Source organism: Lepidothrix coronata, unplaced genomic scaffold (genome assembly GCF_001604755.1).
Source record: "Lepidothrix coronata isolate B3197 unplaced genomic scaffold, Lepidothrix_coronata-1.0 Scaffold59, whole genome shotgun sequence".
NCBI lineage: Eukaryota > Metazoa > Chordata > Aves > Passeriformes > Pipridae > Lepidothrix > Lepidothrix coronata.
In genome coordinates this window covers 414534-439241 of record NW_016690239.1, presented here as the reverse complement: position 1 = coordinate 439241, position 24708 = coordinate 414534, and the positions used below count along the sequence as shown (strand labels likewise).

General features: G+C 35.2%; 1 protein-coding gene across 2 annotated transcripts in view; it reads left to right on the top strand.

Annotated features, from left to right (window-relative positions):
• FAM188A (family with sequence similarity 188 member A) overlaps window positions 1-24708 on the top strand; it is a 52281-nt gene that overhangs the window by 8000 nt on the left and 19573 nt on the right. For both annotated transcript variants that reach the window (XM_017817249.1, XM_017817250.1), the window contains 9 exons: window positions 641-720; window positions 2624-2681; window positions 3122-3295; window positions 6868-6919; window positions 8823-8937; window positions 9354-9427; window positions 9879-9958; window positions 15333-15403; window positions 16583-16663. In XM_017817249.1, coding sequence (XP_017672738.1) covers window positions 641-720; window positions 2624-2681; window positions 3122-3295; window positions 6868-6919; window positions 8823-8937; window positions 9354-9427; window positions 9879-9958; window positions 15333-15403; window positions 16583-16663 — 785 coding nt within the window. The remainder of the gene's footprint in view (window positions 1-640; window positions 721-2623; window positions 2682-3121; window positions 3296-6867; window positions 6920-8822; window positions 8938-9353; window positions 9428-9878; window positions 9959-15332; window positions 15404-16582; window positions 16664-24708) is intronic.

Below are 24708 nucleotides of genomic sequence, written 5' to 3'. Positions count from 1 at the left end.
GTAAGATAATTCTGAAATGCAAATACGTTAAAGATGGAGAGGGAAAATAGGTGATGTTACCTCTCAATAAACCTAGTGTATCTTCTGTGAAAGAATACCATTAAGGGGCTTGATTCAGTGGTTACAAGAAAATATTTGTTACTCAGCATATTTCAGTCTTAATAGGACACACTGATAGGCCAAAAATTAGATCAGTGGGAGGCATAGTGTGCCCTTCATAGGGAATAGAAATGTATTATGCATGTTCAGTGAAGGTTCAATGATGTATTTTTTTTTTACAGATGTGAAACAAAATATTACCACAAACAGATTTTAATGTATTGATAAAAATAACACTATCATAAAATAAAACCCATAGTTTAAGTAGAAATTCTTTTGTTTAAAAGCTTAGCTGCTGGTGCTTGTTGGTTATGATTTAATTGCTGAGATAAATAATTAATTTCTGTCCTTTTCACCTGACTCATGACTTTTTTTTTCTTCAGATAGCTTAACCATATTCTGTTGCATTATCAGGGAAACAAAAACTTACGTCATCTTTAAAGGTGAATAAATCAGGTGTCATTTCTGTTAGGAAAGGAATATACATAAACATGTTCTTATTTACATGTTTCACTAAATATAATCTTTTTTCATTTGGCAGGATTTGTCTTTAGTGACTCTGAATCAACTGCATTAGAACAATTTGAAGGTGGCCCTTGTGCAGTGATAGCACCTGTACAGGTAAGATACCTTTATTATAGGAATGGTTTAAAATTAGACCAAAATTTATTCTTTATATATTTGAAATTGAAATAAATATGAAAAAAGGAGGGTTAGCTGTATTTTGATTTCATAACTGAAGTGTGGAGGAAACAAAGAACTCTGTAAAAAAGCAGAGATGGGCATGGGCTGATTTTGAGCCCTAATTTTGCAGAAGGACATTTGTTTGAGGAAATGCAGCAGGTTGATCCAAGCAAAAGTAACTTCAAAGTGGGGAATGCAGAATACAGAAGAGAAGGAAAAGATCAGATATAAAAGTAATCCTCATCCCTTCTCATCTCTTGAACTCCCTGCCTAAAAGGGTAGTATCAGTGTCACAATGACTGCTTTAGCAAACTGTATTAGAAATACTTGAAGTAGTTGATTTTCAAACCTAACAAGGTTTGCTGTGTAATAAAAGGGGAAATGTTATACTTTCAAAGCTCTAGCAGAATAATTGACCTGTAGAGCAGTTTGTCTAACTGTGACTGCTCTTCATTCTCCCAGGAGCACCCTGCAGAGACAGGCAGGTATTGAGTCACGGGCCAGATTACTTTTTCTGGTAACTTACTCTTGACTTCTCTTAAAGACAATTCAAATTCTGCAGGTATGTCTCAGTCTGATTGGAGGCCTTGTCCACTGACAGGGGACATGTTGAAGTAATGTAGCAGAGTGAATATGATCCTGAACTGGAAGTATCTGGGTCAGACAACTGACGCTGTGGAATTGTTTGCACCTCTGTTGTGTACAATGCAATTGTCATATAACCTCTGTTATGGCTACTTCAAGACACTCTAAACACTGGTCCCACCAAAAAACTTGTACTACAGGAAGGAGCACTGCTTGTTTAAGTGGCAAACAATCAATTAAAAACATAATTTTATGAATTACACTCCACAGTATGGCTCTGTCTAGTTCTGCGGTCTTAAAACCAGATGCAGAGTGTCTGGTCTCTGATGTTAGACTTAAAAGTCTTTTATTTGTGGGGAGTGGAGAGAGTAAAGAATAGGACCAGTCAGCTCCTCTAAGGCAATGCCAAGTCTTTACCATATCAAATGTTCTTATAGACAGTATTTTTTTCAGATTTATATATAGTTCAATTTCCTTGAAATCAAGTGATTAAAGCATGATTAAAAGTGAACTGAGTTCCAGCTAGGGAAGGAGGAAAGGATCAAACAGATCTTGCAGCGCCTGCTGCTGCTGTGAATTACTAAAAAGGTGGGCAAAAGATCTTTGATGGGAAAACAGGGTGAGTGTGTCAGGAAAGAAGTGAAAGTTGAACCAGCTGTTTTTGAGGTACTGTGATTAGCTGAAATGGCATCCAATAGAGTAATTAGAAAGACCAAGACTCTGCTTCTCAAAGTTTGTTCTTTCATTATTCTTTCTCTATAACTTAGAGCATATCTTTTTTTTAATTGCAGCATTAGTGTTGATGGAAAAACAAAGCAGGGATGTGGAGATGCATAGGTTTTCTTTAACCTGATCAGCAAGTTATGACTTGCAATGGCTTAAAAGAGTTGTTAACTGCTAAAGGGTTTTGTCTGAGTAACTAGGGATGCCTTGTACTACTGGTCAGTTATCCTGAAATATATTTGTGTCTCCATTACTGCAGTCCTGCGAGTGTGGAGGTGTTTGTGTCAATGCATCCTGTGCATTGGAGGTGTACTGAAGGATCAAACTCAACAGTGTTGAATGTTATGAGGCCATCTTTGTAGCTGGTTTGATTGGGAAAAGTCGGTAAACAATGCAGGCTCATGGTCTCGTGAACGATGAGCAGCTTGAAACCCTTCTAATAACATGCAAAATGCTTTGGTATAAAGTTTGTGACATAATGTAAAAATTGGTGTTTTGTATTTTAATATTATTTTATTCTTTGATAACAAAGGCATTCCTTTTGAAGAGGCTTTTTACCAGTGAAAAGTCTACTTGGAGAGACTGTTCAGGTACTGAGACCTCTTTTCCCCTCCTCTTTATTTTTGCATTTTATATTTGTAAAGCATGTCTTAGTACAAAGAATTTAAAATATTCCACACTTTCTTTTTGTTTAAGTGTGCTCCCATGTCATATGTATAGTAAATGCTTCTAAATTCCCATTTGTGAGGTCTGTGCTTGTTCATAATACTTCTACATTTTATAAATATTTAATTGAAATCTATTATTAAAAAAGAGAATGGATTAGAAATCATATAAAACTACATTTTTCTAAAGACAACTTTTTAACTCTTTGGTCCAGTATGGTCAAAGAGCAGTTAACATTATTGCTTTTATCTCATTATTAAACTCCATTATTTAGGTAGCAGTAATGTATAAAAAAAGATACTAGTATCTTATATACAACACTGGTTATCAGCAATTGAACTCAAGTAGGTTTTTGATCTTTCAGAAGAGGAGCAGAAGAACCTTCTCTGTCATACATTATGTGATATTTTGGAAATGGCTTGCTCTGATAATTCTGAGTCATACTGTCTGGCAACATGGATAAGAGGAAAAACAACTGAAGAAACTGCTAGTATTTCTGAAAGTCCTGCAGAATCTAGTCGTCAAGAGGAACAACCTTGTAAGATGTATTTCTCTACTCAATTACCTGTCACTTAGTGAATTATTACATAGTTTTTGAGGGACCGCTGCTTTTTATTAATTCACAGATGGGGTTTTTGCCTTTGTAATTCTGTTAGCAACAGACAGATTTTTTTCTCTTGTAATTAGAGACATTGATCCTTTTTTATTGAGAGCAATGTGCTACCTATCACTGGAGTTCTAACATACATGTTTCTTTTGAATTTCAGCAATTTCTGTAATCTTTTCAATTTTGTTTTGTAATTTATTGGCACCTGATGTATTTTTCATTTTGAAACATCCGTGCTTCCTAACACAGGAATAACACTTTAACTTGTCACTTGTTGCTTTATTTCAGAGGAGCTTTTGTAGGAAATTCTGCAGTGCTTTATCTGTTCTAAAATATTTTGGATCCCCTGCTACAGAGAAGTAGCCTTTTCCTGTTTGTTTGGTCCTGTGCAGGACCAAACCGCTTAAATCACCTTCTAGTAGATTATCAGAATTTTTCTCTGGGTTGGAATTTTTCAGTTGCCTGCTTTTTGCAAACGTCTTGATTCCTTCATTAGTTACTGGCCTCAAGGATCTAGGGAACATCATCTGTTGCACTAAGATACAGCATCCAGTCATATCTAACTGCTGCAGAGCCAGTGACATGGAAAGTTTATCTGTGCACATATGATCGGAGAGACATTTATTTATTAATCTTTTAATGGGAGAGATCTAATGTGTTAAAAGATAAGCTTCTTTTTCTTTTAGTTTTTGTCCCCAATGTGTCCCTTAAGAAGTATGAAAAACTCTTCACATGAGAACATGCCTATAAAGGTGCCATCTTTTGATGGAAGGAATATGTTATTCAGCAGTTTGTGGCATAACTACAAAGTAAGAATTGTACAAATAGATTTATACGTGTGCAGCTAGCTATAGCAATTAGTAGTGCTGGAGCTCTTTATGTTACAAGTCATCTTCATCTGCTTCTAGCAAACGCTCCATGTGCTTTAGAAGGCTCAAACAATAAGAATAAAAATCTTAATTGAAAAAACAGAATATCAGCACTTAAGTGTTCCAAACTGAGCATTTTTTTAAGTAAGAAAAAGTATTATACAGAAAATTGTATCTGCAACTCTTCTGTAAAAAAGAAGAATCTTCCTTTGCAAGATAAGGCAATTGTAACTCAAATTCCTAATTTCTGTGGATTTTCCAATTGTCTCTGAAACTCTGGCTGATATTATGAAGTTTCCTTTGAAGAGAAAGTGAAGCAGAGCCTAGTTGTCTATAGGTTTTTACTGTCGTGCTTTTTAATGCATTGCCTTATTCCTAAAGATGTTTAACTGTAGAAAATGTTCAACAGAAAGTCTTTTTAAATACACAGTCAGAACTCTCAACACTGACACTTGTGACCTAATCCATTCTATTGCATAACTACTTTTTTCATGCTTCTGTACAAGTCTTCCAAGTTCTGCCTGACTTGTCTTTAATATCATGGAATGTGCTTAGGAAGAGCAGGATGCATTTACCACTAACAGTGTGCTTGTGTCATGGACAACGTTAATCTCTTTCGTTGTTCCTATTCTACATTCCCTGCTAGACACTGAATGTACCTCTTGTATGTACTCTACAGATCAAACTGTATTTTTTCTATAAGTATAATGCAATACACTTACTGATTTAAGACACATTTGTTAGGTTTGGGATTTTTTTCCTCTCTTCTGTCCTGCTATTTAACTGTAAACCAGCTTCTTAACCTGGTTAGGTGTGGGACGAAGATGTGGAGGAGAAGATATTGTTACTAATGCAGAGTTGTGTAACTACTAGTGCAAAAGAATAAATTTATTTCTTGCTTGGCTACTGTTCTCAATAAAAATAGAAACTGGCATTGTCATAGTTGGTAGGACTTAAGAGATGAGTTGGGAGGATAGGGAGTATTACAGATACAGTTCCATATGGCAGGCTACTGCTATTTGGAAATTAATTATGGGGATATATTTATAATAAACCCATGAAATATGGTTAGACACAGCATGATAGAGTATCATTTTAAAGAGTTTCTATACAGATGAATTTCTCATACATCTCATGTTCTCTTGCTGTTAGTTCTTTTTCTTTCCACGAAGTATTGTCTCTATTTAGCGTTGTTTGGGTTATGTATAGCTACACTTCTCTTTAGAATTTCTACTTCTTTCCCTTTATTTCAAAAAGTAATTCTCTTACCATTTCACTCTGTTCTTTAGTAACAGAATGAAACTGCCTGTCATCCTGCTGTGTGAACAAAAGGCGGATTCGAGCACACTTACTGAATGCAATAGCATTTTTCATCTGCTTTTGTGGTGTATAGCAGTGACTTGTTGGCCATGTGTTGGCTTTAGTAGTGCAAGTTCCCAGGTTCAAAATTGCTTTATATGATGTAGTCCCTCTAACTTTCTGCTTACAAAAACGTATGTTCTTGAAGCAGGTTTAGTTTCTGCAGCATTTTCTGCAATTTGGATTCATTGTTTCATATTTTTTAAAAATGTCTTAAAAATACATTTTTTTAAGTCTAGTTTTGCTGTGGTAACCAAATTTTATCAATTCCTTGTAGTTTTTCAGCAGATAAAAACTAACACTCTTAAGACTGCTGCTGCCATATTTCTGAAGTAGAAAATTAAAGTATTCTATTGCTGGAGAATCAGTTTTATTTGCACGTAGGCAAATCAAGTACATCTGTCAAAGTACAATTGGAATGGGCATAAAAAACCCTTTCTGGAATCTTGTGGTAAGATTTGATCATTAATATTAGCCCTAATGGCTTCAGGTCTTAACTAAATTGTATGCAGTCAAATTCAGTAGCTAGATGATCAGACATTGTTTAAATATTCAGCATAAAGTGGCCTCCATCAGAAAGCAGATCTGTTTTGTGTATTGTCCTACTAGCAGAAAGGTAAAGAAAAGATAAAAGAAAGGTATAAAGCCTGTGTTGAACTTGGGAAGACACTAATGCTGTATTTTTTTTCTTTCTTGGGCACAACACTTACTTGAAAGGCTGTTTATTATTAAAAGAAAATAGAATTTGTTTACAAACAAAATGTGTAACACTGTATAAAATAATTCTACTCATTTGTAATAATGAACACTAAAGGGAAAGGAGCCTACTAAATTTTAGTAACAGAAATGTATATTTGAAGAAAAAATACAGCTTACCTACATTAATAAAATTATCCAAATAATTATGCTTGCTTTTTTAGGAAGAAATACTTCTTGTTGACCTGCAAAATTATATCTTAGTATGCATATGCTTGGTGACTTGGTAACAGCCACATTTTGTACAAAATCAACAGCTTAGTATTTGACAAATATTTCCAAGGCTATACACTCCAGTGGCTTAGTGCTTTTAATAAATTGATTAGTCCAAATAGAAATGTTCTCACTAATTTGTATGCTGGAATCTTAATGTTGCAGTAAATTAGTTTATACTAATCAGTTAAATGTCAAGGGAGGATTAAAAATATAATTAGAGCTTGAAAGTATACTAGCTTGCTGTGTGTATCTTGTGTCATTTTTTTGCCATGTGTAGTGCTGAAAAGTGTCTCTTGTGTATAGCTGCCTTGGCTGTCGAAGAGCTTGGCTTTGAGCGATTTCATGCATTAATTCAGTAAGTAATATGTTGGAACATTTAAAATACAATATTTTGAAGTTACATTAATATTCACAGGCCTGAAAGGGGTATGTTGAGGAACTTGGTGTGTTAAACTTCAGGTTAAACTTCGATTTCAAGTTCTGGTTTGGGGGTTTTGGTGGTTTTTCTTTGCGTTTTGCCATTTGAAATGGAATATTATTTTAAGCGTAAGTATTGGGCTTTAAAATAAAACTGGAGCAATATAATGTGCAGTATTGCCCAGATAGCTTGTGCTTTCAACTGTGTGAACACAGCCAATCAAGGTTCACATTTAAGTTAAAGATGTTAATTCTCTATATTTATGCACCATGTTCTCAGATGTTTCTATCTCAAATATTTGTGATATATGTACTAAAAAAAAAAGTCATCTAGTATTTTTCTTGATTTGAGATACCATAAGAAACTTTTGTAAAACTATTTCATATGCAAGACTCACACTTTAAAAATTATTTTCTTTTTGGGGTGTAAACAGAGAGCTCACAGTTCTAGTGAGTTTATATTTAAAGGTAACAACCTTTTATTTTCAGAGTGGGCAAAGAAATTCCCAAAGAGGAAATAAAGAGCAATAGAATTCCAGAAAACACCTGAGATGGAAAATGTTGCTAACTAGAACTGAAATTACCATTGCTTATCGTATCATTAGTAATTACAATTTATTTTTTAAACTCATTGCTCTATAAGGAAAGGAGAAAGAGGAGAATATAATTTTTTTTTAACCTTATCAAAACAGTAATTTCCTGCCCTCCCTCTCTCTCCTACTCACTCCCTCAATCTTTGGACTTGTGATACCCACTTAATTTTTCTGTATTTCTCACTGGAAATGAATGCTCTGGCATTTGCTTTTAGAGCAAGCAGAGCAGTGGATTTCAGAACTGGCTTTGCCTTGTGTACCTTGTATGCCATGTATACTCCACTGATGCAGAAAGGTAGTTTAAAAATCTCAAGTATTAGCCAGAGTAAACCTATCTGTGGATATATTTTTGCAGACGTTTGTTTCTTTTGTAAACAAAACTTACTAAAAGTGCAAGAAATCAAAAAGAAAATAATATATCTAAGTTTGTGTAAGATAAGCAGAGAGTATGATCTAGTTCAAATTAATAAAAACTAATGTCCATGTTCTGAAAAGCAGTATTTAGCTCAAAATATCTCAAGAAATAGAAAGTGTATTGCTTCACTGGAATCTTGATGGTATCTTCCTTTCCTCTGTTTTTATTTTACTTTATTCCTTTCAAACATATGATCCCATGGAGTTACCTTGTCATCCAGGCAGCCACCATATTTCGCAACCAGATAGTGTCCCAAATGTTAATGTACCACTTGTGGTTGTGAACATTTTGCTTTTTCCAAAGCTAGAGTCTAACAAAGTTAAATTCTGATGGGAAATGTAATAATTTCTTCAAAAACCTGGAAGATAGTTTTACCTGGTTAAGTAGAAGGGTTTTTTTTTTCTACTGTTTATGGGCTGAATGTCTTTCAGAACACATAAGACAGATGTTGTTTTGGTGACATACAGTCTAATTGCAATTTCAGTAACAGTGTTTTGTAGAATTACTGGTTCAAACCACCCAACTCTTTCACAAGTAAATGTATCTTCATGGTTAGTGTTTGCATAAAAAAAACACATTCATTTTTGCATATTGCTCCAGAATTATTTATCATCTTCTGATGGGTAAATACTAATGACTCTATGACAGTTACAGTAACTTCAGAACAGCTGCTCTGTCATTCTGTATATAACAGCAGATCTACTATGACTTGGATATTTTCATATTAGGTATTAGTAGTTCTTTTTTGTGCTTTGTGACACTATTCTAATGCTTCATCTAAATACATTCTTCTTTTCTGCTGTTTGTTTGTTTGTTGGTTTTTTTATCTTTAGCAAACGAGCATTCAAAAGCTTCCCTGAACTGAAGGATGCTGTTTGGGATCAATATTCAGCATGGACAAACAGATTTGGAGTATTACTCTTTCTGTATTCTGTAATACTGACAAAGGTTTGTGGATTGTTTGATATTTTTTGTGTGAGTTTTTTTTTTATTTCTTTAAGAGGAAATTTGATTGTAACCCTTTTTCTGTAAAAGGTGAACAATAAACTGATAAACTAAGTCAAATCTAGATAAATGTATGGAATGGTATCTTCACCCATATTGCTGTACATTTCCAACCTAAACGCTTGAAAAACTCAGTCCTTTGCTTTTTGGGTTTTGGTTTGGTTTTTTCCTTTTCTGACCTGAGAATTACATGTTTTGGAAACATCCTTCCTTATATATATCAGGAGAAAACTGCCCATTTAGTTATCAATTCGTATAAGAACATCAACCTCCTAATGTTTTACTATTGAATTCTGTTGTTGTATAAATATTTTAATTCGTTCCTTCAGATAGAAAAAATATTTGTAATTTTTCTGCAGGGTATTGAAAACATAAAAAATGAAATTGAAGATGCAACTGAGCCATTGATAGATCCTGTTTATGGTCATGGAAGGTAAGCTGCAAAATATGGTAGCTACCACTTAAAATAGCTTCGTGGGCTAATTTTTTATGTTTTTCTAACTGATCATTCTTTTGGAAAATCACTGACATGACACAGATTCAATTATAACTTTAACTAAAAACCACACTGAAAACTGTGTGCTTTTTTCACTGCTAACTCCGTTTAGTGCATCAGGTCTGAGGAAATACTTCTGTTATTGCTGAACTTCAGAGGAATAATTCTCAAATTCAGGACCACATTTTTATATGAAGTTTTTAGTTGAAAAATGGAGATGATAATTAGTGTTGCTGAATTACAAACACATGCTAACTAATGGCAAATAGTTCCAAAATGATTAGCTGGGTAATGCAATAATTTTTTCATTTGTTAGACATAAACACATTTTCAGAAATAAATTATACATCCCTTTTAATTTCTTATATAATTTCTTTCTGTTATATAGCCAAAGTTTGATTAACCTGCTCTTGACGGGACATGCTGTTTCTAACGTGTGGGATGGAGACAGAGAATGTTCAGGAATGAGTAAGTTGATTCTAGTTTATGCTTATTTGTAATTTTTACATACTATGAGACGCTGACCTACTGATTTGGAGTATGCTCCATTTCTGTTTGGACAGTCTCTTTGTTTACTGTCCTTTGATTTAAGCAGACTTCAAATGGAAATAAAACATCCTTGCATGAAATTTCTCATGTTAGTATCTGGAAATAAAGGATTGTCAGCTACAAGTTGAAATTATAAGGTATCTGATGACCTGGATGATGGAAGGGAGTGCAGTCTCTGCAAGTTGGGAAGGTTGGCCAGAGTACTGGGGACAGGACCACTATTCAGAGCAGCCACATCAGAGTAGAGAAATGGACTGACAGGAACATCATGAAATTCCCCCTGAGTCCTGCATCTGGGATGGAATATGCCCATGTAACAGGACAGGGCAGCACTGGCTGGCTAAGAAGCAGCTTTGTGGGAAAGGACCCGAAGTCCTTTGTGGGCAGTGAGTAGCACAGTCACCAGTGTGCCCTTCTGGCAAAGAGGGGCAGCTGCATCACGGGCTGCACTGGGAGGAGGGTAGACAGCAGCTGGAGGGAAGTGGTGGTTATTTCCCTCTGGCACTTGTGGGACAACCTCTGAGTGGTGGCCTCTGGGCTCCCCAGTGCAGGAAAGACATGGACATCATGGAGTGAGTTCTATGGAGGCTCACCAAGATGATTAGGGGGCATTTAGTTTTTCACATTTCATCTTACAAAGAGGTCATCTGAAAGCAGAAAGAGTTCGAATTGTGTAAGTGTTCATATCTTCTCTCTCTTCAAAGAGACATCTCAGTCTCTTCAAAGTACATCTCAGCATGTTTTTACAATGATTTTCCATCATCTCAGTCATCACTGAAAATACTGACTTGAACTGAGGTTCAAAACAGATCCATTAAAGACTTGAAGTTAAATGCTCTGGTTTGACAATGAATGAGTAGTATAATCTCCTTTGAGACGTTTTAGACTTCCACTTGATTATGATTCCCTACAGCCTGTATTTTTCGATGTATAGAATGTCATTTGGGTATTTTATCTAACATTTTTCTATTTGGTAGACTTCTTATCAGGGCATTCAGAATGGATTATTGCAGTGTATTATTGATGAGCCAATAGTGGCTGCTTTTTTTTGTTTGGTTGGTTTTGTTTTTTTTGTTTGTTGTTTGTTTTTTTTTTTGCTTCCTAGTAATGCAAATTGATTACTAACCCTTTAGAGCTTAAAATCATCCTTTCTCGTGGGTTTCTCCTCTAGCTTTTTATGTTGTTTTTGCTAGGGTAAGGACCCAGTTTTCCCTTTTCTAGTTTTCTGACAATTCCTGTATCTTTGATATGTAAGGTAATTGTTAGTGCTTCAGAGACTGACTTTGTCTAGCTACTTGAGTATTATATAATGAATTTCATTAAGATCTCCAAGCTTGAACAGACCTGTCTTATTTGCAGTTTTTTAGCCAATTTTATTCTTTTTTTTATGGCCGACGGCATTGTCTCATCATTACTCGTCTTGAGTATATAAAGGTATATCATATACCTTTTTGTTAATTAAAGCAGAGATGGCTTTCAATACTTGTATTTTCTTTATCTCATTTCATTTTTTGTTTTATCACTCAATTCCTACCCTGATTCCTGCTGCATGTATAAAATATTATTGTCACTTATCCCCCCTATTTCTAACTGAAATTTGTTGTCATTAGCCTTCTGGGTTTTATCTGTGTGTTCTCTTAAGTATTTTTAATTTCCCCTTTTTGATAGTTAGATTATTTTTTATCATTCTGAATTTTTAGATTATGATCAATCAATCTGAATTGTTCTTGCAGCTTTCCTTTACATTGGGATAATTTTCTCTTCTGCAATTCAGTAAACTGTTTATGAAACCTGTGAGTTCATTCCCTTTTTTGTCTTTCAGATTATCTTTCTGGCAGGCCTTATTCCGTAGTTCTTCAAGTTGGAATTCTTTCCTTTTCTGAGAACGCTGAACTCATTTTGCACCGAGTAATATTCCACATTTAGATTCTCAGTCAATTCTGCCCTAAAAATCCAGAAGCAGAATTCCCAAAGAAACATATCTCTCTTTTTGGGGGGAGCAGAAGATGATCTGTAGTACTTCTTGAGGATTTGGTGTTATGTGACCTGTTAGTTTTTGACCAGTCAAGTAATTGGACTTTACTATTGGGAGCTCTCCATTTTCTTCAAGCCCTTGGGATAATTATAGTCAAAGCCAGCTTATTTACTGTCTTAAGTCTATAATCATATCTGTTATCAACTGATCAAGAGATCTATCAAGTCTATCAAAAAGAAGGAGCAGCCAGTACTGTTCACAACTTCTTAGACAAGACTAAATTTTGGATGCATCTAACAATCCTTTCTGTCATCTTTTTTTCTTCCATCGTTTCTTTTGTATTTTGTGTCTCTTTGTACCCGTCAGCTTTTTTCGGGCCAGTGCTGTGAGTTTCTCATCTGGAAGAATTGCAGATGTCAAAATAACAAGGACTGAATGCGTTTGGTGACTTTTTTATTCACAAGTTATCTGAAGTCACTTGACCTCTTGTTCAGCTGTTTAGATAAGCAGTTTTTAATTAATAGTAAATCATTAAAATAGTTTATAAACCACTTTAAAGGTACTGTCAGTAATTTTAGCAGTGACAAAGAACATACTGAATTGCAAACTTGAGGAATTACCAGGTAGTTTGCAGATTGTACTTAGAGCTCTGACTTTTACACTATTGCTTATTTTCCAAATACAGTAGGAGTTATTAGCTGGAGATGTTCTTGGCCACTAGTGGTAAAAATACCTCTTCTTTGGCTATCTACATATTCTCCTTTAAACCTTTCTTCTTATTGTAGTCGATTCTCCTGCCACAAATATCCACAGTGGGAAGATATGGGGAAGTAGATTTTTTTCTGCTTTTTTCAGGACTGTCATTCTTATGTGCAGTGTATCAATTTTCAGATGAGGCTGTAACTGCTTTTCCCAAGCAGTGCCTGGAGTTTGTGGTGTTTGGTGTCGCCGCTGGGTGGCAATGTGCCGGTGCGGTTGGTACCAGAATCCTCACGTCCTTAGTTTGACTGATAAACCATCCTTAGTTTGGGCCTGACTTTTTTTAAAGGCTCCGTTTTTCCATCTGTTTAAAAATTTGAGTACTTTGTCAAATACTTTTCCTAAAAAGAGAAACTAACTTTCTTGCAAGAGGCATAGTTATTGATTTTCGTAGGTGATCTGTGGTGTTATCAGATCTCTTCCAGGGGTCTTTTCTCTTTGTGGAGTGAGGATATTCACAGGATGAACTTTGATTTAGGACAGCTAGTCTTCCTTTTTTTTTTTTGCTCATAAGTCATCCAGAAGTGATTTTTGCTTTTGTGTCTGTCTTCTCCATTGGCTAATTCTGAAGGAGGCATGAGTAGACACCAATGACTACAAGCTGAAGTTAACGTAGTAGCTTCCAGACACACAATCAGTTGAACTGCTAACTATTCAGGATATTCACACTCTGTGGCTACTGTTGTATACCCAGAATCCCATCTTTCTCCTTATCAGTCAGAGTTCTCATGTAGTTATCTGTCGGGGAACAAAGTACGTGATAATACAATCATAGAATTTTTTAAAGTAATTTTCTGAATATTAAATACTGTTTATATGTGGCTTTATTGTTCTGTTCCAAGCATTGGATCCTAAACCTGAAGCCTTTGTTTAACAGATTGAACCTTACATTGATTTTTGTTTTAGAGAAATACATGTGATATTTTTGAGAAATATATGTGATGTGTAAAATTATTTCTTAAACATACTATTGCTTACTTTTGCCACTTGTTTCCTGTCACTGCACATATAAATGTACTATTTCTGTATGATAGCTATTCACTAGTTTGAAGGATCCTTCACTATTTTTTTTCAGTTGGGCTATAGCTCCTCTTGCTCTCGGCTCAAAGAAAGGATGAATTGCCTCAGTGTAAGGCAATTTATAGCAACACACCTACAAGTCAGTGAGATAATGGGGTTCTGCAAAGTATTTTTGTGCACCCCTGAATGTTTTAAGTCCAAGCAAATTTGAAGATAATCCATGAAAGCACAGTTTCGGATCAAAGAATTTTGCACTGCTAGAGCCTTTTAATATGTAGAGCCAACACTCTAAGGAAGGAGTTGTGCTTCCAGGCCACAAAGGTATTGAACAAGTTTGTAAGTTTTTTGGGTTTTGATTTTCAGAGTTGGATGAATTTTTTTTCACTTAACAGTAGAGGGAAAAGTTAAACCACTACTATAATAATTGTTCTGTACTGTTGCAAAATTCAATAAGCTTGGAGTTGGTGAAGGGAGCATGGCATACCATGCCTAGTGCTGTGAGTTACAATGAAATGCAGAGTTGATTTCTTCCAGTCCAGAATTTTTTAAGATTTAGAATGGTTTCTTACACTTGCTGTTGTCCTGAGGCTTTAGCTCATAAAGGCTTCATAGTTTTATGCTGTTGTACATGAATCATCAACGTTAAAAAATATAGTTGCAACTTGGTGTTTTAGAGGGAACTTTCAAATGCGAAAGTCAATGTTCACTGGAAAAAAAGGGAATCCAGATCTTATTAAATTGATCATGATGTTTCCATGTATGTCTTGCTCTTGTTTAGGCAGTGTTTGGGGACCTAGCAGAGCTGTTCCAAGCAGACAGTACTTGGAACTGTTGAGATGATGTATATGTAAGCCCAGACATTCTTCCAAATCCTTATAATTCGTTTCAAAGCTTGAATTTTGAAGTACTTTCTCGTTCTTTATTAGAGAACCTCAAATAAGGCTCTGTAAGTGCTCTTTCAATCAGTAGTACATAAATATTTGAGCTATTCCTGACAGCTGTGTGTGTGTTTGAGAGTTCTATGATACATTAAGTGGAAGTCAGTACAGAAAATCAAATTAATTTTCCTACTAATGAAACTATTTTCTTGCAAAATTGTGTTTTATTACTCAGAATGTGAAATGTTTAGATAAATATGGCCAAGGAACACTTTAAGAAAAAAAAAAGAGGGAGGGAGGAAGAAAAATACATATGTGCATATATATGGGATTTTTTCCTCTCCAAGATAGCTGTTTTTCGTAGGTTTTTCTGAGAATAATTGTGGTGTAAGTTGAAAGTACTTCATCTCCTACTAATTCCAAAAATTTTTGAAAAGAGGCTATCAACAATAGGCTTTTAAAACCATGAGTTTGGCTCTTACTTTATAGAGAGGGAAGTTATTAAACCTTTATAATTTTGGTTGTACCTTAATGATTTGCCATTGTTACTAAAAGTGCATGCCTTAAAGTTATTACTTGACTAATTTTAAAAGTAAGAAAAAATGGGTTAAAATAGGATTTGCAGATTTTTCTCGAATAAATGTTGTTTTGTTTTGAACAGAACTTCTTGGCATACACAAACAGGCAACAGTAGGCTTTTTGACATTGATGGAATCTCTGAGATATTGTAAGGTAAGCTGTTTTCTATATAATTTAAAAATTTTATTTCATTAAGGTGTTGTGGGCTTTTTTTAACAGTTTTACTGAAAGCTTTACTATGTACAATTTGAGATCTTAACTTTCAAATTATGTTCAAATTAAAACTGAGACTAATATATTAAAATAGTAGAAATATAATAAAATTGTTAAATGCATCTTATTGAGTAAATGTTGTTTGATGCTACTTAAATTAGAACTTTATTGTACTCATTTATTATAGCTAGTTAGAAGCTTATGTTTTTACTGAAATAACTCTTAATGCAAGTTATGTAGATGGTTACAAAACTGTGAGGTCCCAAAGTGGCTTGCTGTTGTGAATGTGTTTATCTCTGAACATCTGAAAGTAACTGATGGAAACCCTAGTCCATGTTGTTTCTTCCTGTTGTGACACAGAATCTCTTGATTTCAACAGTAAGAACTGTTGTGCTTTACTGTTGTGGTTTAACCCCAGCCAGCAGCCAAGCACCATGCACCCACTCACACACCAGTGGGATCAGGGAAAGAATCAGAAGGGTAAAAGGTAGAAAACTTATGGGTTGAGATAAAGACAGTTTAACAGGGAAAGCAAAGGCTGCTTTTGAAACAGTATTAATACTCTTTGTTTCAAAAGCCTTTTTGGTTGTTCTTTGCTGTCTTTTCAATCTCTATTGAATTCCTTTAGCTTATCTCAGGGTTAAAGAGGTTAATGTAGGTGGCAGAATGTTGGTGTGCTGACTGTAACTAGCTGTCCCTTCATTTATTAAATAAATGTCAATTCTGAATTGATTCATCCAAAACCAGCTAATAAGTCAAGCGGACTTCTACCTCATTTAGCATCTGATTTTAGTATTGCTAAACATAGGAGTAGTGTGCAGTGTTTGGAGCATGTCACCACGGTTGAAGTGAAGGATATCATTGATACCACAGTCTTATATATGTCTGATGTCTTATATATCCTAAGCTATGTTAATTATCCTAAGCTATGTTGTTTTCCAAGTCAAACAGCAATCAGTGATCAAAATTGGAACCTAAGTATTTTACACAGTTAAGTCATTTTATTGAACATATTATATTAGTTGTCAGAGCACTGACTGAATTTTCATTAACTTGGTCACTAATTAGATGACTTTTGTGGGTTTGCTTTGTGTTTCTGATTTTGTTGTGTCTTTTTAGGTTGGTTCCTATTTGAAGTCTCCAAAATTTCCTATTTGGATACTTGGCAGTGAAACGCACCTCACAGTCTTCTTTGCCAAGGTATGTTAGATGTGATTTTTGGTAACCTCGGGCAGATAAACACCACATAAATTCAAAGTACAAATCTTGCTACCGTGTGAGTTTCATATGGCTTTAATGTAAAAATATAGTCACCAAACCTTTCAATTAAGCCTTCCCTTGAAGGTAGAGTTGTTCACATAATTTAGTGATACCTCATAAATTTCAGTGAAGTCTTTTGGTTTTAGCTTAATTTATTGGGCTGGGGGTGGGGTATGCTTTAGAACACCATGCTTGGGGTAAGTACTATCTTAAATTTCTACAGTGCAAGAGAAATATAAAAGGAAAGTAGTTAGTGTAGGTGACTTTAGTAGTTTAATCTTCCTAACGCAATTTTTAATCTATAATGATAGTTGGTTGTTCTAGATTAAAAATAGATATCAGGACTGTTGTGATATTTCCTGATATTAACACTGTCAGGTATGTAATCTGTGAGACATCCTTTTGAGAGTACCTCTCAGTTTAAAATCTTAGACCAGGTTTTCCAAGGAGACAAATTCTGTTTCTTTATTGGACAACTGCAAGTTGTTTTCCCTACATTTTATTTTTATAGAACATTTGTTTCTGATTTAAAATTTTATTGAAACTTCAAATGGTACTTACTAGTGTATTTATTAGAACTTATTAGGAATTAACTTCCCTGTACTTAATACCTTAAGAATTAATATTTTAGGTATAAATTTTAAAAGTAGATAGTAAAACATATGACAAAGATAAAGCTATAAATTCTTGAACTGTTGAATTTCCTTAAGTAAAATTTTTGCCTAATCTTTAAAAAGACAACACAAATGCTAAGATTTTTAGCATTTACTTACTAAAAAACTCTACTTAGGCTGTGGAAAACTTCAGCTTGTGGTTAATATCTTAGGAACTAAAAAGCAGAATAAGGAATTGACATGGTCTTGGCAAAGAATTCCCTAGGGTTTTTTTTTTTTTTGTTATTATTAAACAAAGCAGGAGCTGAAGATGTATAAAAGCTCTTGACTCCTTGAATTTGCATGTCTGACCTCACCCTTTGTAGTGGTTGTTGAGCATTTCAGGTGGAGCAGAGATGTTGACTATAGTGGAAATATGAATCATGTTGACAATCCATTATTGTATCAATTGAAGCTACATGCCAAAAACTACAGGAAGAAACTTGAATTAATTGCCAATGGCTAGTCAGCAAGATGTTAAAATAGCATGTGTAGTTGTGTAGATGGTGTTTGATACTGAGGATGTAGCTTCTAGTTTGATGGCGAGTTTGATTACATGAGAAAGAAATTTTCTGAATGGAAAGAGAAAAATGAACTGTGGAGTCAAAACCAGTGCTGATAAAGCTTATTTTTTTTAACTTAAATTCTTTCAAGCTGTGTATGTTTTACAGGAGCCTAACCCCTTATGCTTAAATAGAAGAATGTTAGGCAATTATTAAGCATAATAGTAGTCACTTTTGTCATTAGCTGAGTAATTGGGTCTAGAAGTCTAGAAACAGCAATCTTCCTAGGCTGCTGTCACTATGGACAAGTAGCATGGGAAAATGAGGAAACAGGACGGTCTTCACTGCTGTCCCAGGGACTTTTCATGAGCATGGAGGTTTAACAAGCAAAAGATTTTACTCAAATTCTGCATACTACCCTACTTAAAAAAACTGGTTGCTGTTCTTTAATACTCAGATTTTTTACATTTGATGAATGATAAACATTGTGGAATGAATGATAAACCACCTTTTCTATCTTGGAACATTTTGATTTAAATACTGTAGACATCTATTGCTGAATGCCAGAATATATTTGCACTTCTCTAAATGTGGACCATTCCTCTGTAGCTGTGACTGTGAGAAATGTTTTTCAGTCATACTTTCTAAAATAATTAAATCTATTCGTAGCTGCCATTCTAAAACTTTCTGTATTTTCAATGGATTGTAATAAATGAGCAAAATGAAGCACAGTATCTTTGAGCTGAAGGTCACACAGCTTGAAGTGAAAAAAAAATTAAGTATGTAATTTGGCTTAAGTTCTCTTGCAACTGCTGCTGCATGAAATAGCCTTAAATGGAGACAGCTGAGTCATCTCCTAGTTTTAACAGAAGTCTGCAGTGGGTCCGCAGTTTCTCTCGTTACTAAAAGAACGAGTTTTATTCTATCTGCATGGTCTTCATCTCCATATCTTGATTGTCATAGCATTTTGTACATACCAGAATTATTAGCCTCATTTTACTACAAAGAATTGGATGTAGAGAGAAATAACAAGAAATAATTTCTTCCTTAAAAGTGCAATTTTGACTGAAGCACATTTTATTGAAGAGAATATCAATAGTTTTGCTACCTGGCACTTAGTTGACCTGTCATCAGCCAAATAATTTTTTGTAGTTAGATCTTTTGGAAAGAAAATAGAATCTGGAAACATCTGAAATGAAACCTCACGTCTTCCATGTATTAATTTCTAAGGTTGACTGTCTCAGCCAAAAGTACTACAGCATGCTCTGCTGATGAGTATGTTATGAAGTCAAAGGCCATGTGAACATCTGTATTACCTAAGTAGTTCTTCAGAACTCTAATATTTATACGTGTCATAATAGAGGAGGAAAAACATCAATAGTTGGGAGGGCAGACAAATCCTAGCAATGAAATAGTTAGTAATTAATTATTAAGTAACTAGTACAATCATTTTCTTTCAATTACAACTGTGTGTGTAATGTCAGAAAGTTGCTTAATGCTCAGCAGTCCAATTTAACATTTTCTGAAAAAATTAGCATGGCTATTACTTTTAGCGGTCATGGACTCTGCATTTGCAACAAGGTAGAGTTTCCCTGTAAAGGTGAGTATGTAGATTCTTCGTAGGCAACTAAATCAAAGCAGCCATCATTTCTGCCTCTCCCTGCCCTCCCTTCCTTTCAGTGAATAGGGAAACTTTCAAATGGCCTCAGTGCAACAAAAGCAAAGAAGATAGCTTTCAGTCTGACGCGCTGAGACAGATGGTGCGAAGGCAGATATATGGTATTGTAAATGTCCTCTAAAAATCAGCTTTAAAACTACAGGTTTTTTTTATTTTTTTGTCTTCTTTATTGTAGGGAAGAGAAGTGAGAAGTGGGGCAGCTCTATTTAAGGCTGTGATGGTTTTGATGAAATGCTGTATGGGCAGTTCTTAATTATTTTTATGATACTCATAACATAGGAAGTTATGACAAGCTGAGACTATTCAGAACTTTAAGGAATGTCCAAGTGTGGTCAGACACTTTATAAAAGAATACCAACAGGTTGAAATGTTATGCAAAATATAGTAAGAAAATGTTCCAGTGCAAACAATAGGAAGACCAACAGCAGGTTAACAGCTGCTTTCTAAATACTGTCTGCTGACATGCAAATCCACACAGTCTGGAAGTTTGAATTCAGATTCTTTGAAAGTGAAAAGAGCATGGAATGAATGTCTGGTGATTGAAACTGTCCGTGGGGACACTTCAGCTGTCTAAGTTTTAAAAAAATTCCCTTAGTTTGTGTCTAGGTTTTGGAGCATGCAGGACACAACAGAATTGGCTATCCATTTTCAGTTATGGTATTGTAGCATTTCTAGACATGAAGAATCACAGTTGGCAAGGGGCACCTCAAAATAAAATACTTCTGAAAGGTATCTACCCTATTCTAGCTTTGTGAGCTCACAGAGCTTAACTTTTTCTGCTCTTTGTGGGTCTACTCCAATTTTACTTGCCATGAATTTGTTCCTGCTACAGGTGGTTCTTTTTATGAACAGGCACTTCTGGACAGTTTCTTTATTGATTGTTTGAGATGTTTTCTGTGGGAGAATTTGTGCTTTTTTAATTCATGTAAGTGATTTTCAAACCAGCATTATCAAGTAACTTTCAGATTTTGTCTACACTTTTCATTGTAGTAAAAGAGACTATATGTGATGCAGCAGTGTGTGGTGGCATATTTGTTTCTAATGAAACCAGTTCATGATATCAATTTATCCAAAGTCATTGTGGTTTTATCTTCTCTGAAGGTAACAAATCTGGATAGCTGCTAGGAAATACCAGATCTCCCTGTATGCTCGTAGTTTTTGATGGTCTGTACTTCAGCTTTGCTAAAAGAATTTTTAAATAGTGGAGAAAGCAAAGCGCCTTTGAGTGGCTATACCAGCTTTGTACAGAATATATTCTTTTTCACGTCTTGCACAAAGTTAGGGAGAGAGGAGAAAGGTTGTGAAGACCCAGGTATGCCCTCTCCAGTCCAAGAGATAAAGAACTAATTCTGGTTTTGCCACCTCCCTGGCATCCACTCAGGCCTACAAAGTGTCTTGGAGAACTTGACTTCCAAGAAGAGCAGAGGTATGCGGAGGATAACGGAAAGGTTGAGTGGGAAGATTGAGGTTTATGTCTCTGGTAGACAGGTGGGGCTGATCTGCAGAGCTAAGGGGTAGGGCTCATGGATCACTGTGCTATAAGAAATTCAGTAATGCATATTACAGAGGCCAAATAATGTTCTAATGCTGGAAACACTGTGATGATGACATACATTGTTACATCTTAAATCAGAGAGTCAAGAGGCCATACTAAATTTCCAGGATTTTTAGTGGACCTGGCTTAGATTTTCAAGTTTTAGAGTCGGTGGTCACTTTTTATTCCAGAGTCAGGCAGGACTCTAGTTGCTCAGCATTTTTGGATGTTTTAGATATTATTAGAGGGATGGAGTGGGATATAAGTTCCTGTCACACAGTTATAAAGAGACTTTGAAGTGGAGATCTAGATGTAGAGATTTTATTTAGGTTTTAGCCTAGTATAGTAGCTAAAAATATTGAGCTAGGAAGAGCAAGCCATAACCATGGAATCTAAGATCTCATGGCTGACTTTTATCAAGACTGGAGTACAATTGTGTACCTGTAGATGTTGAGGAAATTGCATGTAAAAAGTATTAGAGAGCACTTTGGTGGTCCTCCAGTTCCTGAGGTTGGGTAAAAAACTCAGTGTCTTTGAACAACAGAGAAATGAATCTTTGAGCAGTGGTGGGCATTTTGACAATTTGTGGCAAAGCTCTGAAGCGAGAACATTTAGAGATTAGGTCCAGATTGTATTGCTCTTGTCAGAAGTGCTGTACATCCCATAGTAATGAGTAGCAATTATGAGGACTTGCTGCTCAGATCATAAAGAGGTAACTCAGTCATGAGGTTTTGCATTGTTTGTTCTTAGACACAAATTGTAGTGTAGAAATCATTAAACTGAGAGACACAAGACTCTGCATGTTAATCCAACCAGTTATTTGGGATTTACCTTCCTAAAAGAGTTTTATTTGCTGTGTTTACCCCAATCGTCTGACTAATTTCAGCTATTTAGTCATATCTATATGTTCTCTAAAGTTTTAGAACATTTTTAACTTTCATCCCATTATATACAGCTTTCACAATGATCATTTAAGGGCATTTTTTTCATGGTTGAGTGGTACAGACCATGAAATGTAATTGTATGTGCCCCTAAGCAAATAACCAGATTACTTCCTTTTAGGAAAAAACTTCTCATCCATCTGTTTTCTTTCAGAGAGGGAGGTTCATTTTTTATATATGAAGTAGCTGAGAGTAGGTCTGTTTGGATACCACTTGTCGTGTTTGTTTGAGTTGTTCCAATTTTTGTGTCACTGAAAAGAATTCATCCTGAAATGTTACACATTTTGATACTGTTCTGTGCTCAGGTAGATGAGAACACCTTTGTACTGACTCAGGGCACACAGTTTCAAAGCCTAGATGAAAACTTGTAAAATGGGGTGTGGGGAGTAGTTCTAGCAGTTCCAGTAGGAACTTTTTATCCACCAAAATTTAGCTTATAAAAATTCAAAATAAAACACTAGCACTTGTTGAATGAAATACCCTTTGAAACGAAGGAAGGAAGGAGGCCTGAAAGATGGAAGGCTAGAAAGCCAGTGCAATGCAAGAACCTTTTCTAGATCCACAAGTGAAAAAATTAATTACCTACAAACTGCTAAGCTCTCAGTTTAATATGATGTAGGAGCACTTCCGAATTGGAAAACTTAGAAAGCAAATATGCCTAAGTAATGACCATGAATATCACATTAAACATTTTTAGGATATTTTTAGAGTCTCCTTAATCATTTTAAGCCTGTTTTAAATACAGTTAGGATGAAAAGTGATTCTAGAGGTCATTTATCAATTCACTTTTCCAGCTTCCTAGTTCCCTTCCAAGTGTGTGCTCTGTTGACCTTCCCCTTGCTGAATATGCATCAATTGGTTAAAAACCAAACTTTTGTCTGATTTTTAAAGATAGTATGGGAACATATTTGAGACTAATGTACAGTCATCTCCATGAGACAGTATTTTGACAATAACTTGTCAACTAGCTGGCTCTTTTTTCAGTTGAACAGCTTGTAGTGGTGAGCATGTAAAGCACATGTTGTAAAAAAGGCAGAGAGCGATATAAAAATGGTGGATCACTTACTCCCTGTTCATAGCGCTGTCCTTTTTCTTCATATTAGAATGTATGATTTTCATATGTAAACTGAAATTGGGGATTGGAAGGTAACAGATTGGGTCCTACCCCATAGGAGTACTTATTAGCATCTAGAAGGAGCTGCAGCCTCCTATTTCTGGAAGGAGGAGGGTATGAACAACATCTAGTTTGCATGTATGTTAGCCTATCAAGTGAAAGAGTGATATTTAAAGAAATACATTTTAGTTGTTTCATTCTTTTTGGTAGACTATGCAGAGTGGCTTGCAAATAGTAAATATATCAAAGAAATTGCTAAATGCAATTTTATAATTTATAAGGCACTGTATCAAGTAAACTCTGAAAGTAAAAGTATTGCATAGAAACAAAGGCTGAGAACTTGTATCATTCTGTATCCCTTTTAGGTGTGAAAACAATGTTGGTTCCAGCTATATTTGATACAGTAGCGAAGACATTGGGCCTGAGTCATCACATGACGGGTAGATATTCTGTTTTTGAAATCTGGAGGAAAGACATACTGGCTCATTGTTAAAACACAATTAATAAATTGATAAGAGTTTTTAATAGTGTTGTAGTATTTAAATATCAATCAAATTGATATTTAAAGAAATGTTGTATAAAAAAATGTTATTCGTAATTCCAAATCAAGTGAAAAACAGAATACTGATGGCTTTTTCCTCCATCATTTGGTTCTTCCACTAGTCAGGTGCCCTCACCTTTCCAGGTACATGTCTCACTTAATTCTGACGCAATTATTTTATTTTCAGCTACATAAAATAGCAAAATATTGTTTCTGCTGTTGCTGGGGTAGCAAGGCAGTAGGATGCAGCCATCCATAGACAACTCACCTGAGGTTTCCTCAAAAACACCTTTTGTAATATATTGTCCTCCTGAATGTTGTGTTTCTTTTTTTATTCCTGCTGGGGCACCAAGCATATCCACCTCACTTAATGCATTAATATTTACCACTTGATTCTGCATTTGGCGTGTGTTATGTTTGTAGCTATTGCAGTCTGCTGGTAATGTTCTGAAATAAGGTATTGTTTATAGATATGTCTTTGCATAATTGTTTTACAATGACCTTCCTTCGGTGGGTCATTGTTATGGAATATTATGAGGCACAACTTGGAATCCTTCCGGTGTCTGATAGTGAATGAGTTAATGGTTAGTTCATAGTAGATCTTGGCCTGAAAAATAAAGCTCTTCTTCATAAGCCCTTTGCTTGTTTGGATGTTTATGTCTTGGTTTTTAGTGTTCAAAATTATTTTGCACTACACTTCAGCTTTCTGCATGTTTTAGGATACTTCTCAAATTTCCCCAAAATAATAATACTGTCCTTCTTATTTGAGCCCTCTGATAGTGGAGGAGGTATTATTACATCCTAACCAATTTGTAGTTTGTTCAATATTTATGAGTTAGTGGAGGGGAGAGGCATAAACTTCTCATTGATTCCCTCAAAGGCCTTCTAAAGTCTTAGACCAAAAGCTTTGACTTCAATAAATTTAGTGCATTTTCATTTCCCACTAGTTTACAAGTCATTGAATGGTACACAAACACTTAGGAAGAAGACATTAGCTTAATAGTTAATCTTGCAACAAGTG